The sequence below is a fragment of the Centropristis striata genome, chromosome 6 (genome assembly GCF_030273125.1).
Source record: "Centropristis striata isolate RG_2023a ecotype Rhode Island chromosome 6, C.striata_1.0, whole genome shotgun sequence".
Taxonomy (NCBI): Eukaryota; Metazoa; Chordata; class Actinopteri; order Perciformes; family Serranidae; genus Centropristis; species Centropristis striata.
The window spans coordinates 30521797-30537838 of NC_081522.1; the positions used below are offsets into that span (position 1 = coordinate 30521797).

Below are 16042 nucleotides of genomic sequence, written 5' to 3' on the forward strand. Positions count from 1 at the left end.
TCACCTCGAGATCTCTCTGCAGAGTTTAACGTCCAGTGTGCCTTTATCTTTCCTTTCCCATTTTATACATTTTTAGCTTTTTCTTCTGTTGGCTCACTTTTCCCCCACTTGTTCTGTCTCAATATGAATGATAATGAGCAGTGCTTATTGGTTATTGATGGTCCATAGTGTTCTCACAGGGTTTGGCAGTTGCCTAGTTACGCAATCTTAATCATCGTCTAAAAGAGTCTTTGTATGTCCACTATGTTTGAGCACTCTTCCAGTTCTTGCTCAAGTGTTCCAAAATTGTCTCCAAAACACAAAACAGGCCAAATATCTTCTGCATCACTGATCATCACTGATCCCAGCCCTGTTCCGCCTTTGGAGGTAGTAACAGAGGCGTTACATTTGTGAGACTGTTCGTTTGATCAATGTGAACCAAGACAGAAAATATGTGACGTATGTAATTTGAGCGACCAACACCTGGGTCATAAGAAAGGAACTAGACCTCTATTTCTGTTGGAAAACTCTTCCACTATTTTGTAAAGGTCCCCTCACAAAGTAGGGTCATGACCTGTGTCTGTGTGTTGGGGGGTCAGAGATAAGTGCCGATATTGACACTTATGTGTTTGTCATTAAGTCATGAACTCCTGTCCTCCTGATACAGAAGTCCAACAAGTTATTTACATGGAAATAGAAATGTCCTAACACAGAGAATGCGGCAGCAGTCAAGACGTACATCAAACATACATCAACATATATATATATACATATATATATATATATATATATATATATATATATCCTCACCGGCACTTTATTAGCTAGCAAGGTTTACATAATAAAGTGTTGGTGTGGTCTTCTGCTGCTGTAGCCCATCTGCTTCAAGGTTGAATGTGTTGTTCGTTCAGAAATGCTCTTCTTCATACCTTGGTTGTAATGAGTGGTTATTTGAGTTACTGCTACCTTTCTATTATCTCCAGCCAGTCTGGCCATTCTCCTCTGACCTCTGGCTTCAACAAGGCATCAAGGCTCACTGGATATTTTGAAATAAACCCTAGAGATGGTTGTTCGATCAGCAGTTTGTGAAACACTCAGACCAACAACCAAAGTCGCTTAAATCACCTTTCTTCTACATTCTGATGCTCGCTTTGAACTTCAGCAGCTCGTCTTCACCATGTCTACATGCCTAAATGCATTGAGTTGCTGCCATGTGATTGGCTGATTAGATATTTGCATTTACGAGCAGTTGATCAGGTGTACATAAGAAAATGGCTATATGAGTGTATATATATTAGAGGTGGGGGAACAATCGATACAGCATAGTATCTAGATATTTTGTGTGGAAATAATATATCGATTCATGGCCACCAAATATCATATGAAACTAGATCTAAGGAATCTACAGGCACCATGTGCATCAGGATATCATGTAGGCAAGTTGTCGAAATAACGCTGCTAAGTTAGGCTTTTTTTTGTTTTTCATTCAAAAAAAATTCAGAGCAGTGAAGCTTAAAATTGAGTACAGTTTGAGAAAATGCTGCAGTTGTTGTCGTCCATACATGTTTGATTTCAGTTAAGTTCAGTTTGACTGAATACGTTGTTGGTCAGTCAGACGCAATACTCACCATATCGCAAAATGCTTAAAATCTCAATAATATTGTATCAGGATAAAAATCATATTGTGGGGCCTCTGGTGATTCCCACTTTTCATCACAATGTTGCATACCCAGCAACTACATTATGACAATCATAATATCATTTGGATGATGCTTTATGTTCTGTTCCTTGCACATGGGAGGATAACAGAGAGGTGTTTGCTTACATGGATCATGGAATATACAATAGGCTTTCCCACGTGCTTATTTAATTTACTGTTCTGTTTCTGAATTACCAGAGTGTTACATTCTGATATATATCTTTATGGACATGTTATCGATATAGAAGATTTTATATATTATTGCCAAGCCCTATTACTGAACTTTTCTAATATGGGTACAGATGATCTGTCATACTGTTTGCTGTCATGGTGGAACGTGATTTTGTATACAGCTTCAGGTTAGTTAGCAGCTATTTAAGGCGCCAATCTGAGGGTGAAGACACTCTGATGAGGTCATGTTGCCTTATGCTCCTATGCACAGTGTGAGTGTGTCTCAGCAGCTTTCCAAAGCACTGACAGTCTCCCACAGCCAGGGGGAGAGAGAGAGGGGGGAGCAGGGACAGTGGGAGGGCAGAGCCTGTTTGCATGAGAAGAGCTCCTCGGGCCAATGGCCAGACTGGATAGAGGGAATATGAGGATCCAACAGGAAGTGACGTGTCGGGTTACACACTCCTCCCTTTTTTTCCTCAGGCGAGTGAGGGAGAGGGAGAGGGAGATCAAGGGAGAAAGAAGGGGCGAGTGGGGTAGAAGTAAATGGGCCAAGCAGCAGTCTCATTCTTGCTGTGTGAGATCACGGAGCGGCAGAATGTGTCGGGATCTGCCTGACTGCTGAAACAAGACTGAACAAGACACAAGGACAGAGAGAGGGAGGACAGAAGGGCATAAGAAGAAAGGAAGGAGGGCGGAGGAGGAGACCTGGAGGAGTTTTGGGATCTTTTGGGATCTACTTTTCCGCAAAGGAGCAAGTTGGCAAAGTGTCTCACAGGGGCTGAGCTACAGCCCTGCCCCGGAGTTACACAGCCGCTTACTGCAGCAGGGACAAAATGAACTATCTGGTGAGTGTGTGTTTGTGTGTGAGAGAGAGACAGAGAGAGAAGGAGATTTTCAGTGTGCATGCTGAATAATTGCTGTGGCAATTAGAGTTTTTAAAAAAATCCTGTGCCTTTTTTGGTGTTTGTCTTCTGCTTCATCCCCTGTGGTTCAGTGTGTGTGTGTGTGAGTGTTTAAGCAGGACCTGCTATGCCCCAGCTGTGCATGGACCGAGAGGGTGGGGGGGGTTTAAGTATGAAGAAAAGGAAAATCTGAAGGGGGAGGAGAGGGAAACTGGAGTTAACATTTTCTCTGCGGATTCCTACCTTTTGTTGGCTCTCAGCAGGGTGTGTGTTTGTGTGTGTGTGTGTGTGTGTGTGTGTGTGGTAAGGGTTTAAAGTCAGTACACTTCACTGTCCTGTAAAGGAATGTGCAGAGAGAAAAAGAAGTTGATAAAAGTTTATCCTGTTCTCCCAGCCTCTTGTCTTTGTGTGGAAAGAGTTTTTAGCTTGCATATCTGACTACTAGAAGAAGAATTCAGTAAAAGTGTGTGACTGGATTCCTGTAATCCCCTTGAGAGCTTTCCTTACTGAATCCTAAACACACACTGCACTGCTTCTTTTTTAAACTTTCTTCCTTGAATGCATCACAACACAGAATGTGAACACATAGTAGAGAGCTGTCGCCCGGTTTATAGCAGAAAGAGAGAATAGAGAGAGAGAAAGAGAGAGAGAGCCATGGTCTGTCTTTCTGCTGACTCAGAGGAAAGTGGAGAGAAATGAAGGTTTTATGGCCAGAGGACAGAGGCAGCCGATCAGTCGGTCGAAAGAGAAAAACGCTTGAGTAAAATGAGAACAAAAAGTGAAGGAGAGCAGAAAGAGAGGCACGACAAGATGATATGTGCAAGTATTGAATATGACATTGATTTAGTAAAACAGAGAGAGAGAGAGCTGGATGACTGGAGGAAGAGAATATTGGTTTGGTCCTTCCCTGCTATTGTTTGAAAGGCTTCTGCGTCAGCGTTGGCTCACTGCTCATGTCATTCCACTGGGTTTTTGTGTGTGTGTGTGTGTGTTTGGGGTAACTACACAGCCAGGAATGTGGCAGACAGTGAATTACTGAGGAGCAGATCGCTGTGTGTGTAACGAGTAATTACACGCCGGTAATTAGTGTGTAATTAATATAAAATAACAGTCGACTCAGAGGCAGCCATGTAAAAGCTTTCCATTGACTGTACAACACTGCCATATTGTGTCCACTAACTCTCACATGTAGTGTCACATTTATTTTTGCATTAATCCTTTAAAGAAAAAAAGGCATGTTACATGTCAACCAGTAGATCTGCTGGTTTCAGGATCGGGGCCTGAACCCGGTAGCTTACCTACAGGGACAGACTGGGACTAAAAAAATGCCCATGACTTATTTTTTTTAAATTTAGGCCCACAACTGTGTCACACAGACAGACGTACCATGTCACATCCTGTTTTTTTCTTGTAGCTACTAAGCACACAGCACAGCTTTTATGATAGTAACTGGGATGAAAGCCTTATTCATGCCCAATTAGTTGATTATTATTTTAATCAAAATGTCAATCAACCTACCTTGGTTAAATCTTAAACACAGGCCTAATAAAAAGGCTATATTGTGGTCGTAAAGGGATGGACATGGTCAACAACTATACTCAGGGAGGCTGTGGTGTTTAAACCATGCCCAGTTGGTACTAAGGGGCCCAAAGTGAACCAAGAAAATATCCTCCACATCATCACACCACCGGCAGCCTGAACTGTTAATACAAGGCAGGATGGAGCTATGCTTTCATGTTGTTTACGTCAAATTCTTTTACAAGAAATCGAGACTCATCAGACTAGGCAATGTTTTTCCAATCTTCTATTGTCCAATTTGGTGAGTCCGTGTGAACTGTAGCCTCAGTTTCCTGTTCTTAGCTGACAGGAGTGGGACCCAGTGTGTTCTTCTGCCTCAAGGTTGGACGTGTTGTGTGAAAATCCCAGTAGATCAGCAGTTTGTGAAATACTCAGACCAACAACCATGCCACGTTCGAAGTCCCTTAAATCACCTTTCTTCCCCATTCTGATGCTCGCTTTGAACTTCAGCAGCTCGTCTTCACCTTTTCTACACACCTAAATGCATTGAGTTGCTGCCTTGTGATTAGCTCATTAGGTAATTGCGTTGACAAGCAGTTTTAATGCATACTGTACCAACCCCCAAACCAGAAATTTAACAAATATACAGTTTCATTGTCAAGCTGCCAAACAGGAGGAAAAAGTGGATTTTGGAGGACTATTTTCAGTAGCAGATTAACCTATATTTGTTGGTCTTGTGAGTCATTCTGGCAGCAGGACAGGGTATGTAATGGAGGAACATGTCTCCCAGTGCTACAGCGTGGCTCATTGATGTGGTTGAATGGTTTTTTGGAAGACAGTGGAGCTCTATGGCACAGAGGAAGAAGACATTTTTTGTGTGTGTGTGCAGCATGCTCAGTCTCTGTTACAGCTAGTTTTATATTTAGACATTATGCACACAGTTCCGCTCGAGCATTGCGAGATGAACATAAAGATGAATGAGTCTCGGTATTTGAGTGGTCCTCTATGTGTCAGTACACATTTCTTTCCGTGTATTTCTCCTGACTCACTGACTGAGTCATGGAGGCCTGGCTTACAGCAGGAATTCCATTCTGTCTCCTGCACGACACACGCACACACACACACACACACACACACACACACACACACACACACACACACACACAAGAACACACACACACACACACACACACACACACACAGACACCCAAGGTTGCTCTGGTTCTGGTGATTAGTTGCCCACCCCCAATTCCCAAACCAAACACACAGATCCACCGAACGGAGTCCTCTTCACTGACCCCTGAGTTAGAGCACATACAGGTGTCACCCCGAGAGTCTGTCAGTCAGTGAGCAGTGAATCAGCCAATCAGAATAGTCCATCAGTAAAGTTCTGTGCTCCATGAAACCTTTTTTAGCCAGATCCTGACTTCACCTGACAGTTTGTCCATGCACAGAGGGACAAGTCGTCCTGTGTGACTCATACATGCCAGCAAACGTGACTCAGTAGTCAGAGTCACCTTTGACCCGCATACCAGGGGATTCTGGGACACTGCACAAAGCACCTGAAAAGGCTTTGGAGACGCCAGAGACGGGACAGTTTTAGACTTTAGTGTTCACACTAAACAACTAAACAACTCATACAATAAATTAGAATATGATGGAAAAGCCCATTTCCAGTAGTTCAAGTCAAATAACCCCAACCAAGTATTGAGTGCATATAGATGGACATACTTTTCAGAGGCCAACATTTACATATTAAACATACTTTTAGAATTGGTCTTTTGTAATATAATTTTTTTTTTGAGACACTGAATTTTAGGTCTTCATTAAATGTAAGCTATAATCATTATAATTAGAAGAAATTAAATAGATTAAGACATGAAATGTTTCATTCTGTGCGTAATGGATCTATATAATGTGTTATTTCCACTTTTTGAATTGAATTACTGACTTAAATAAACTTTTCCATGATATTCTAATTTATTGAGATGCACCTGTACATATACAGCATATACACAAACCATCTGGCAGCATCAGGTTTTAGTCGAGCCCCTCCTGTTGTACCTCTGTTTTTCACCAGTTAAAAGTACATCCTGAGTTAAAATTAACGATGCTGCATATTGAGGATCTAGTGGAATATGTTGCATTTTATTTTATTATATGTGCTGGTACATAAAAGTGTCCAATCCTGAGAACGATATTAAAGGTTAACAGTCTGATGTTCTGTTCTAAAAGCTCCAGTCCAGACTAAAATGTGAGCTAATGTTGACTATTATGCTGCTTTTTTTGAAAGGCTCAGATGTTTAAGAGAGAAGAATATTTATTTTTTAAAGGTTTGCGAGGATGTATCTAGAACAGCAGAAATTATTTATTTAAACTAGTTGTGCTTCCATCATGAAGATTTGCCTGAGAAAAGCTTGATGAGAACATCAAAATTTGATAAAACTTTTGAAAATGCGCATACAATTCTGTCTTATGTCTTATCCTGACCTGCCCCCCACCTCTTTTTCTTCTTATTGTCCTTTTTTATAGGTTTAATTTATTGTTATCTGTTTGCACTAAAATGAGAGCTGCTCTTTTTAGATTTCGCTCTACTTCTGTGCAATGACAATAAAAACGATTCTATTCTATTCTAAATGGGAGATGGAAACACTTTTTCCAAATAAGTTTTGACGTAGCGAACATTTAACTAACATGACGAAGACTCCTGTGAGTCTTTTTATTGAGAAACTTTCTTGGAATAATTACTTACTTCTATTTCAATAATTACAAATATTAGGATACTAATTATCTAAAGATCCTAACTCATTATTCTGCTAAATAACTCATTTTGAGAAAAAGTAAGTAATTAGCTGTTTCTGCTCTGCTGGAAAACCCAAAAGAATAATAATAAGGACAAAAGTTGCCCAATTGAAATCCAATTCCAGAAGACTTGAAGAACTCAGATATTGCGCTTATTAAATTGGCTAATTTTATGCACATTTCATCTTTAATCCTAACTGGAAACCTTCATGGAGTTTTAAGGTTCACAGTAAAGGGCCTCTCTTCCATAGTGATGGATAAAATCACAAAAATATTCAGTTTATTAAAGGGGTTAAGACACCAAGGCTATAGTATGTAAAGTCTTGTGCTGAATAGGCATTCAGTGCATACTTTTGTATTTTTCTCTGCCCCTGCTTTGCTTCCACAGTACATTTGAGTACAGTTAGCAGACAAACAACAAGCTATGAATCACTGGATGTTTTTCCCTGCTGCTCAGTGCTGAATCATAGAGTCAACACTGCAGTCTCAGCTGCAGCTTTCTCAACAGATTTATGTGAGTGATCAAAAGTGTCACGGTTCACCAGTGTGGAGATTTACGCCCCTGTGGTTGGGAAACCATTTTAAACCACACACACCTTTGTTTTGTTGTTTTTCCCAGCAGTTTTCATGGAGATATTGATGCAAATTTTGATTCATTAGTGCTTTTCATGCAGCTTCACGTCACACTGGTTTCAGTAAGTTGTGTTCGGTTTTAGAGATGAAGGCTTCAGCACTTTATCATAGCGAAATAAAGACACACACTGGGTGATCACAGGGGTGTGGACACAGGCTTTAGCTCAAGTCTTTGCTACCTGTGTAAGTGCAGGTTAGTAAAGCCCTTAAACACAGGTGTGGGCAGCTCTGTGGACACACATTCAGATCTTCTGTGGTGCACACACTCATTACTCAAGGTGTGGGGTCACAATCCCTCCAAAATGTTCAAAATTCAACGGTTAAGGGTTTGGGCAACGTTTTTCCAATCTTCTTTTGTCCAATTTTGGTGAGTCCGTGTGAACTGTAGCCTCAGTTTCCTGTTCTTAGCTGACAGGAGTGGCACCCAGTGTGTTCTTCTGCTTCAAGGTTGGACGTTTTGTGTGAAAATCCCAGTAGATCAGCAGTTTGTGAAACACTCAGACTAACAACAATGCCACGTTCGAAGTCCCTTAAATCACCTTTCTTCCCCATTCTGATGCTCTCTTTGAACTTCAGCAGCTCGTCTTCTCCATGTCTACATGCCTAAATGCATTGAGTTGCTGTCATGTGATTGGCTGATTACATATTTGTCTTAACAAGCAGTTTGAATGTATACTGTACCAATCTGTGGCTCTCAGCCCCAAACCAGATGCGTAGCAAATATACAGTTTCATTGTCAAGTTCCCAAACAGGAGGAAATAGTGCATTTTGTGGGACTATTTTCAGAAGCAGATTAACCTATATTTGGTGTTCTATGAGTCATTCTGGCAGCAGGACAGGGTATGTAATGGAGGAACATGTCACCCAAAACAGGAATTGGTAAGCATGACCATGTCAGACTGAATCAGCGAAGTGACACAATTGAGTATGATTAAAATTAAAGTTAGTTTAGCACTGACTCACTGATGCAAAATGAAATCTTAGGCATAGTAAAAGCAGCTCTACTTGTGTAGGAATTTCTTCCTCCCTTTATTTCTTTCTGTTGTGTGCAAGGCGGAGGTGCTTTGAACCAGCCAACTCTGTGTGTGTGTGTGTGTGTGTGTGTGTGTGTGTGCGCGAGCATGTGCGGGCGCACGTCTGGCAGCTATTCATAAGTTTCTACCAGGGTTGTCTGTCAACAGCTTAAGCAACACTCAGGCCACGCCCCCAGGAGCCTATCCTATGCTTGAGGCTAAACAATCCCTGCTGTTGTTTCTGCTGTTAGTCATAGCCTGAAGGCAGGAATTCTTCAGCTGGGTTCATCACTTGTTAAAGCAGCAGCCCTAACTAGCACTTAGCAGGGCACATAAAGCTGGGGCTGTTTGGAAAAGCCAGATTTTTTTGTATTTTTGGTGCAAAGAATGATCCTGTTGATGCACGTCTGTTTATAATTTCATTATATATTGATTCATATTTATAGTGCATGCCTTACAAAAACAGGTTTCTAGTGAAGTACGCAGAAAGCACCATGGATTGAAGCTTTAGAAGGACATCAGAGTCCTTTTTGGGAGGGTCACCCCCCAAATAACTCACAGGGACTTAAGAATTCCCGAGGACAGACCATAGACAGTATGTAGTCTCTGTGACTTCACCCGCTTGTTTCTGAAGAGCCGAAATGTGCTCAATGTGGGTGGCTTCAGTTGTTGCCATCCTGGCAGTGGTTGACACCTCCTAACTCCTGGTGAATCCAAAATAAGGGGCAAAGGGGTGGAGCCTGGGCCAGCCACCTGTGAGGGTAGCCACCTGTCACTCAAAGTGGCCATGCCCTGAGTTATGCTTAACTTTAAGCCTTAATATAAATTAAACAGGTGAGTTATATACAAATGTACCCCCCTCACAGTTGTCATGAAGGTCAAAATTAGCTAAAGAAACCAAAACATTTTTTGAAACAGGCTGCAAACGTGTACTTCTGCTGTAAAGTTGGGCAATTTAACATGGGGGTCTATAGGGATTGACCTCCTTTTGGAGCCAGCTTCAAATGGTCGATTAAGGAACTGCAGCTCCAGCCCAAGGTTATAATAGTTTCGTAATTTTTATCAGTTTTAGTTTTAATTTGGTTGTGAATTCACTATAATTTTTGTCAGTTTTAGTTAGTTTTGTAACCTTACAATACACTTTTAGTTAGTTATTCAATTCTAGTTTTCGTTAACTATAATAACCTTGCTCCAGCCCTTGCACAGATACTGAGAAAAGGTTCCACCACTCACAGGGCCGCTAAAGGGTGTGAACATTTAAGAAGAAAAGTCTTGGCATTCCATTTCGACAAAGTTGGAGGAGAGAAAAGTCAAAATCAGTGTTGTTGATGCCAAGATAACTTGACTTTGAGTCTCTAGTATAAGTCTAAAGTTGTTGGAACATACATTTCCCATATTGCAACTTTTTAGTTTCTTACCTTAGGGTAAGGTTATGCTAAACATGTTGGGACACATCATCAGGTTTTTTTGTGAGACATAACAAAACTCCTCCAGAGCTACAGAAGACATGATGCAGTTGTGGTTCTCTAGGGTTATTTACCCTTTAGGTTTGATAAGCATAGGTCTCCTTTAAACCACAGCACTCAGGCTTTACCTCAGTAAAGATTGTGTTGTTCAATCAGCTGGATCATTGAACACTGCAGCTGAGCAATACAGAGAGCCTTCTTCTTGTAAACATGTTGCAGACGTCAGTGTCCTGCAGCAGGCCCAGATCCACTGGGTGGAGGAATCTTTCTTTCTGCTGTTGTACAAATCAACTGTGCACTCAACTATTTCTCAAGAACAGTCGACGTGCCAAGTCAGGAAAAGAGGGCGGGGGTGAACGAAGGATGGATGGACTGAAGGAGAAAGGTGGAGGTTGAGAGAGAGGGAATAAGACAAATAAATAAATGAAAAAGACGATGACTTCGCGTTATTTGTTGGGTTCTGATCTTTATGGTGAAATTAGAGAATTTGTGTGTGTGTGTGTGTGTGTGTGTGCGTGTGTGTGTGTGTGTGTGGTGACACCTCTGGAATGTGAGGTAATAGGAGAGTTGTGTGTTTGTATGTGGAGGCTGTGGAATGCTGTAGTAAGTGGGACTGTGTGTGTGTGTGTGTGTGACAGAGACAGGCCCAGGCTCGCTTCAGCAATAACAGGGATACAAAACAGAAGCACACCTCAGCCATGCAAGGATACACACATTTTGTTCCAGAGAGACACAGCAGCAGGTCACAGTAGAGTATCTGAGTATCTGCAGGTCCTGGCTGGAACACTGAAAAACAAATAAAGAATTCATGAAAAGGCCCAAAATGCAGTCAGTCATTAGAGACCAGATAAAGGATGCTCAAAACAGCTTGAATATTCTCTTTAAATTAAATGGTGCAGCTATAAAGATAGTGATAAACTGCATGTCAAGGGGGCTTTAATATGTATCACTTTATTTAGATCATTTTTTAAGCCAAACAGAAATTGTCTGGTTGCAGCTTCTCAAATTCGATGATTTTGCTGTTTTACATCATAAACAGAATAACTTTGTTCATTTGCAGTAGAATTTGCAAGCAGGGGGATTGGCTTGCCATGTAAGCAGTGATGGAAAGTAACTAAGTACTTTAACTCAAGTACTGTACTTAAGTACAGTTTTGAGGTACTTTTACTTTGCTTGAGTATATCCATTTTATGTAACTTTTTACTTCTCATTTACTACATCCTGAGGCAAATATTGTACTTTTTACTCCATTTCATTTAGCTGACAGCTAAACTGATCAATTTAAGTGATTAGTCTTTTTTTTTTATTAAATCTTATAACAGTATATATGGACAACAGTAAAACACTGCTTACATAAAAGCATTGATACAAAATAATCCAATAATATATTTAGAATATATAAAACAATCTGAGTGGTTCCATTCTGCATTACAATTAATTTTACTTTTGATACTTTAAGTACATTTTGATGCTGATACTTTTGTACTTTTACTTCATTTAGTTTTGAATTCAGAACATTTACTTGTAGTGGAGTAATTTCAGAGTACTTTAACTTAGGTAAGAGATCAGATTGTTTTCCAACACTGCATGTAAGCAAGAATGATATATATTCCTCATTTTTAATTTTAGGATTTGCACCTTTTTTTTTTTACTTCCACATTAGGGAAGACATGTCATACAAATAAAGTTAAATGCTGCAATAACACTACCTGAGACAAACAAAACAAACAACAGTATTTGCATTGGGGAAAAACAGAATCAAAACACACACACACACACACACACACTATACCTCTCTCTTCTGTCATGTGAAGTCTTGTTCAGCAATGTTTACGACCATCTACACACACACACACACACACACACATTTTGGCTAATGACTGTTTAGACTCTATCTTGTCTTTAGGGAGACAGAACGTCTTGTGTGTTTTTGTCTTGTCCTTGTAACTTATTATGTGTGTGCTTGTTTGTGTGTGTGTGTGTGTGTGTGTGTGTGTGTGTGTGTGTGTGTGTGGTATCATCCATTACAGCACCAACACAAGCCCTCATTACATTTTAACCCTTGTGTTATCTTAGGGGTCGAAAAAGACCCGCCACTATGTTTAACGGCAGAGGAAACCTCTTTAATGATCTTTTCTCAATTTGAAATTCAAGTTGATGTTTCACATCAAGATTTAACATAAAACAAATGATTGATAATTTTCATAAATTAAACCAAAGTGTATTAAGTAGTTAAAATTAGCCCCACCTTGACGACAGAAAAAAGCTGCTGATGTAAATGTATCATAAATAATTACTATTACTATTACTATTACTATTATTAAAGTACTTTTACTTTTGATACTTTAAGTACATTTTGTTGCTGCTACTTTTGTTCTTTTAATTCAGTAAGTTTTGAATGCAATGATTTGACGTCACTACATCAAGAAGCAGGAATGTTGCCATTATTGCAATATGCATTTTTTTTATCATATGAAAAGTACACCGGTATTATCGTGAACGATACATTATGGCACACCCCTATTTTAGAATTCAGAATAGGGCGATATATCAATATATTTTTTAATGTGATATGGAATTAGACCATATTGCATGTATCGATGTAGTTCAAATTTGCACTATGATCCTTGCGCCAGGAAAGCTGATGACTTTATTCAAGATATTTTTTTATTGAAATGTGCACTTTATGGAGCTTTGATTTTTTTTTTTTAAAGGTACTCCTGTTGTTATACATTATTTATGTTCACTTAAGTAAATGGTTTCAGTAAAACTACTTCTGACATGTCATATTTGGCTTTGACTGAACATTTGCTCTCACTTTGCAATAAAAATATCGGGATATATATCATGTATATCGATATTCAGCCTGAATATATCGGGATATGACTTTTGGTCCATAGCCCCAGTTCAGAAATGTCCGAAATGGGGTTTGCATGAGAAGAGTCTTTGCTCTGTCTCACTCCAGCTCACCCCAGATAGCCTAGACTCACTCTGATTCCCTCCAGGCTGCAGGGAGCTGTTTGACACACACTGCGGGAGAGCTGGGAGATGGTCAGAGCAGACGACCCACAAGAGAGAAGAAAGAGGGAAGAGCAGGGATGAATTGTGACTGCTGCAGAAATGGCAGTTTGCATAGAATAGATGGAGAAAGAGACACACGGGTAGTGCCATAAAGTGCCCTTTTTATGTTTGCTTTCTGCCTTGTGGTGAATAAGAACACACACACACACACACACACACACACACACACATGCACTCACAGACAAATACGCCCAACCTCAGGCACATAAAACCTCTTGTGGCAGGCTAGTATTTGTCCCCAGGGGTCAAATAGGAGGCAAGAGACAAAGGACATTAAGCCACACACATGCACACACTCACTCACACAGATGAGCGACCTGTCTATACTGAGCTCGCTCCACCAGCTGTTCACATTACTTTCTCCTCACTGGACATCTCGCTCTTTCTCCCTGCTCCTTCTCAGGGCCCTTTTGCTTTTGCTCTTATTCTTCTGCTTCTTTTTTTATTTTTTTCTCCACTTAAGGTGTTTGAGCATCAAAAACACAACAACATATGGTCAAAAGACACTATAATTTGCAGCTGGTTTGCAAATTCCACCCATTACTCAGGCAAACAAAATGATCCCACACATTGAGCTCAAGGTGGCACTTAAACAATCAAGTTTATGTTTTTGTGACTATCAACAAAAAGGTTTGGCTTACAGTCAACATGATTTCATCATTTTCAGTGGTGGAATGTAACATTTTTAAGTACATTTAGTCAAGTACTGCACTTTGAGGTACTTTTACTTTACTTGAGTATTTCCATTTTATGTAACTTTATAATTCAACTCCACTACATTTTTTGGGGAAATATTGTGCTTTTTACTCCACTACATTTAGCTGACAGCTTTAGTTGCTTCAAATAGATCAATATAAATATATTAAACATGTTTTAAATGAAACCTTATAAAGATATATTAAAATGATACCTTGAAAAAATAAAAATCCTGTTTACATAAATGCACCAATAATAATAAAAATACAATCATATATTTAGAACTGTTTAGAACCAACTAAATCTGAGTTGCGTCTGTTCTACATAATGAGTACTTTTACTTTGGATACTTTAAGTACATTTTGATGCTGATACTTTTGTATTTTTACCTCAGTAAGTTTTGAATGCAGGACTTTTACTTGTAGTGGAGTAATTTCACAGTGTGGTATTAGTACTTTTACTTAAGTAAGGGATCTGAAAACTTCTTCGACCACTGTTTTTTCTCAACCGTAGAACTTCGATGTTCCTATGCATAAGCGCTGCAGATCGGCTGATTTGGTCTGAATCAAATAGAACAGAAGAAAATGTCCCACTCATGGCAGCAATAGCTCTCTGGGTCTGTGGGCACCACCAGGTAGTTTGAGCTCTTTCTTGGGCTTCATGTTGGGGTCTAGTTTCCACAGAAGTTTCTCCTCTCTGTCTCTGAGCCAGTTCAGGAAGATATTTTTTGTCTCCATATTGTCGCTGTCATAATCACTCCTTTTTATATTCTTGTATTTGTTGTCTCTTGCAAAAACAAGCAACTGGAAAATGACCAAAACAGCTGATCTGCAGCAGTTTGCGAAGCATATAGAGTCATGGAAAAAAATATTAGACCACCCTTGTTTTTAGCTGATATCTAGCCATTTTCCATGGCTTTCTTGATAATGACCAAATCATTATCAAGAAAACTGTGGAAAATGGTTAGATATCAGCTCTTAAATTAAACTCTATTAAGCTATTGTTGTTGTTATTATTATATTTGTCCAAACAAATGTACTTTTAGCTATACGAGGCATTAAAATGAACAAGAAACTGAAGAAAACAAGGGTGGTCTAATAATGTTTTCCATGACTTTAAGTGCATATATCAGTAGGAATATGAAAGTTCTACAGTTGAGAAAAAGTAGTGCCAAATGAAACAGCTGGAAAGCCTTCAGTTTAACCTCACTTCAAAAAACGTCTATTCATCATTATTCAATCATCATGGCCTGAAGAGAAAATAGAACAATCAACAAACATCATAAATGCAACAAAGCAAAAAAAGTCTTACTCTGGACTCATGATGACCCACTCCTGAAGTCAGATCACCAGGAAGCATCATGTTACTGTAATAAACTGCTGTGGAAGTGATTGAAAATCAGATTTTTAGTTTTCTGTTAGTCTCAGACAACCTTTGGCCCTTTAAACTCCTCTGTTCCTCTTTACCCTCTCTTTTGTCAGCCCTCTCTCTTTCATCCTGTCGTCTCGTCTCCCTGACGACACGACGCCATTGAAGTTTTGGCGTCGCTCTGCAGCAGCCGGTTGTCCCGGCAACGGTCGTTGTGCTAACATCACATTGTTGGAGCTTGATCCTGCTGGGATTTATCCTGAGAGGTCTGGGTAATGTGATTAGCTCCCACTGTGTTCTCATTTCTCCACACTCCCAGACTGCCTCTGCAGAGTGGATGCACAAGTGTCCACTTGACGGCTTTCTCACGCTGATTTGCAGACAAGGATGTTTGTGGGCTCCTAGCCACGTCTACACAGAGCTGATTGGGCTTGAAAATGAAACTGTTGCTTAATTAATGTTAACTACCAGAAAGCAGTACCTTTAAATTGTAAGTGTATGCCAAAATGTTAGGTTACATATAAAAACTTTAAAAACTTTCCAAGAATGAATGGGAGACAGTGGCTACATCTTGCAGACCACAAGTCAAAGCATCAGCTGTAGTTAACTTGTGTGCAGCTTTTTTTTGTATGTTACTGCTTGCAAGTGGAAAATATTGACCTGGAGATTTTTTTACCTGGAAATCTTACAGATATACACTCCTGGAAAAAATTA

At 39.9% G+C, this 16042-nt stretch overlaps 1 protein-coding gene across 2 annotated transcripts in view; it reads left to right on the forward strand.

Annotated features, from left to right (window-relative positions):
* Nucleotides 1-16042, forward strand: part of bcar1 (BCAR1 scaffold protein, Cas family member) — a 101186-nt gene that overhangs the window by 45471 nt on the left and 39673 nt on the right. The window contains exon 1 of one of the 2 annotated variants that reach the window (XM_059335059.1): nt 2355-2694. The exons of the other annotated variant lie outside the window; for it this stretch is intronic. Within the exon in view, the coding sequence (XP_059191042.1) occupies nt 2683-2694 (12 nt within the window). The 5' untranslated portion in view covers nt 2355-2682. Of the gene's footprint in view, nt 1-2354; nt 2695-16042 lie in introns of those variants that run through there. 2 annotated transcript variants of the gene reach the window in all.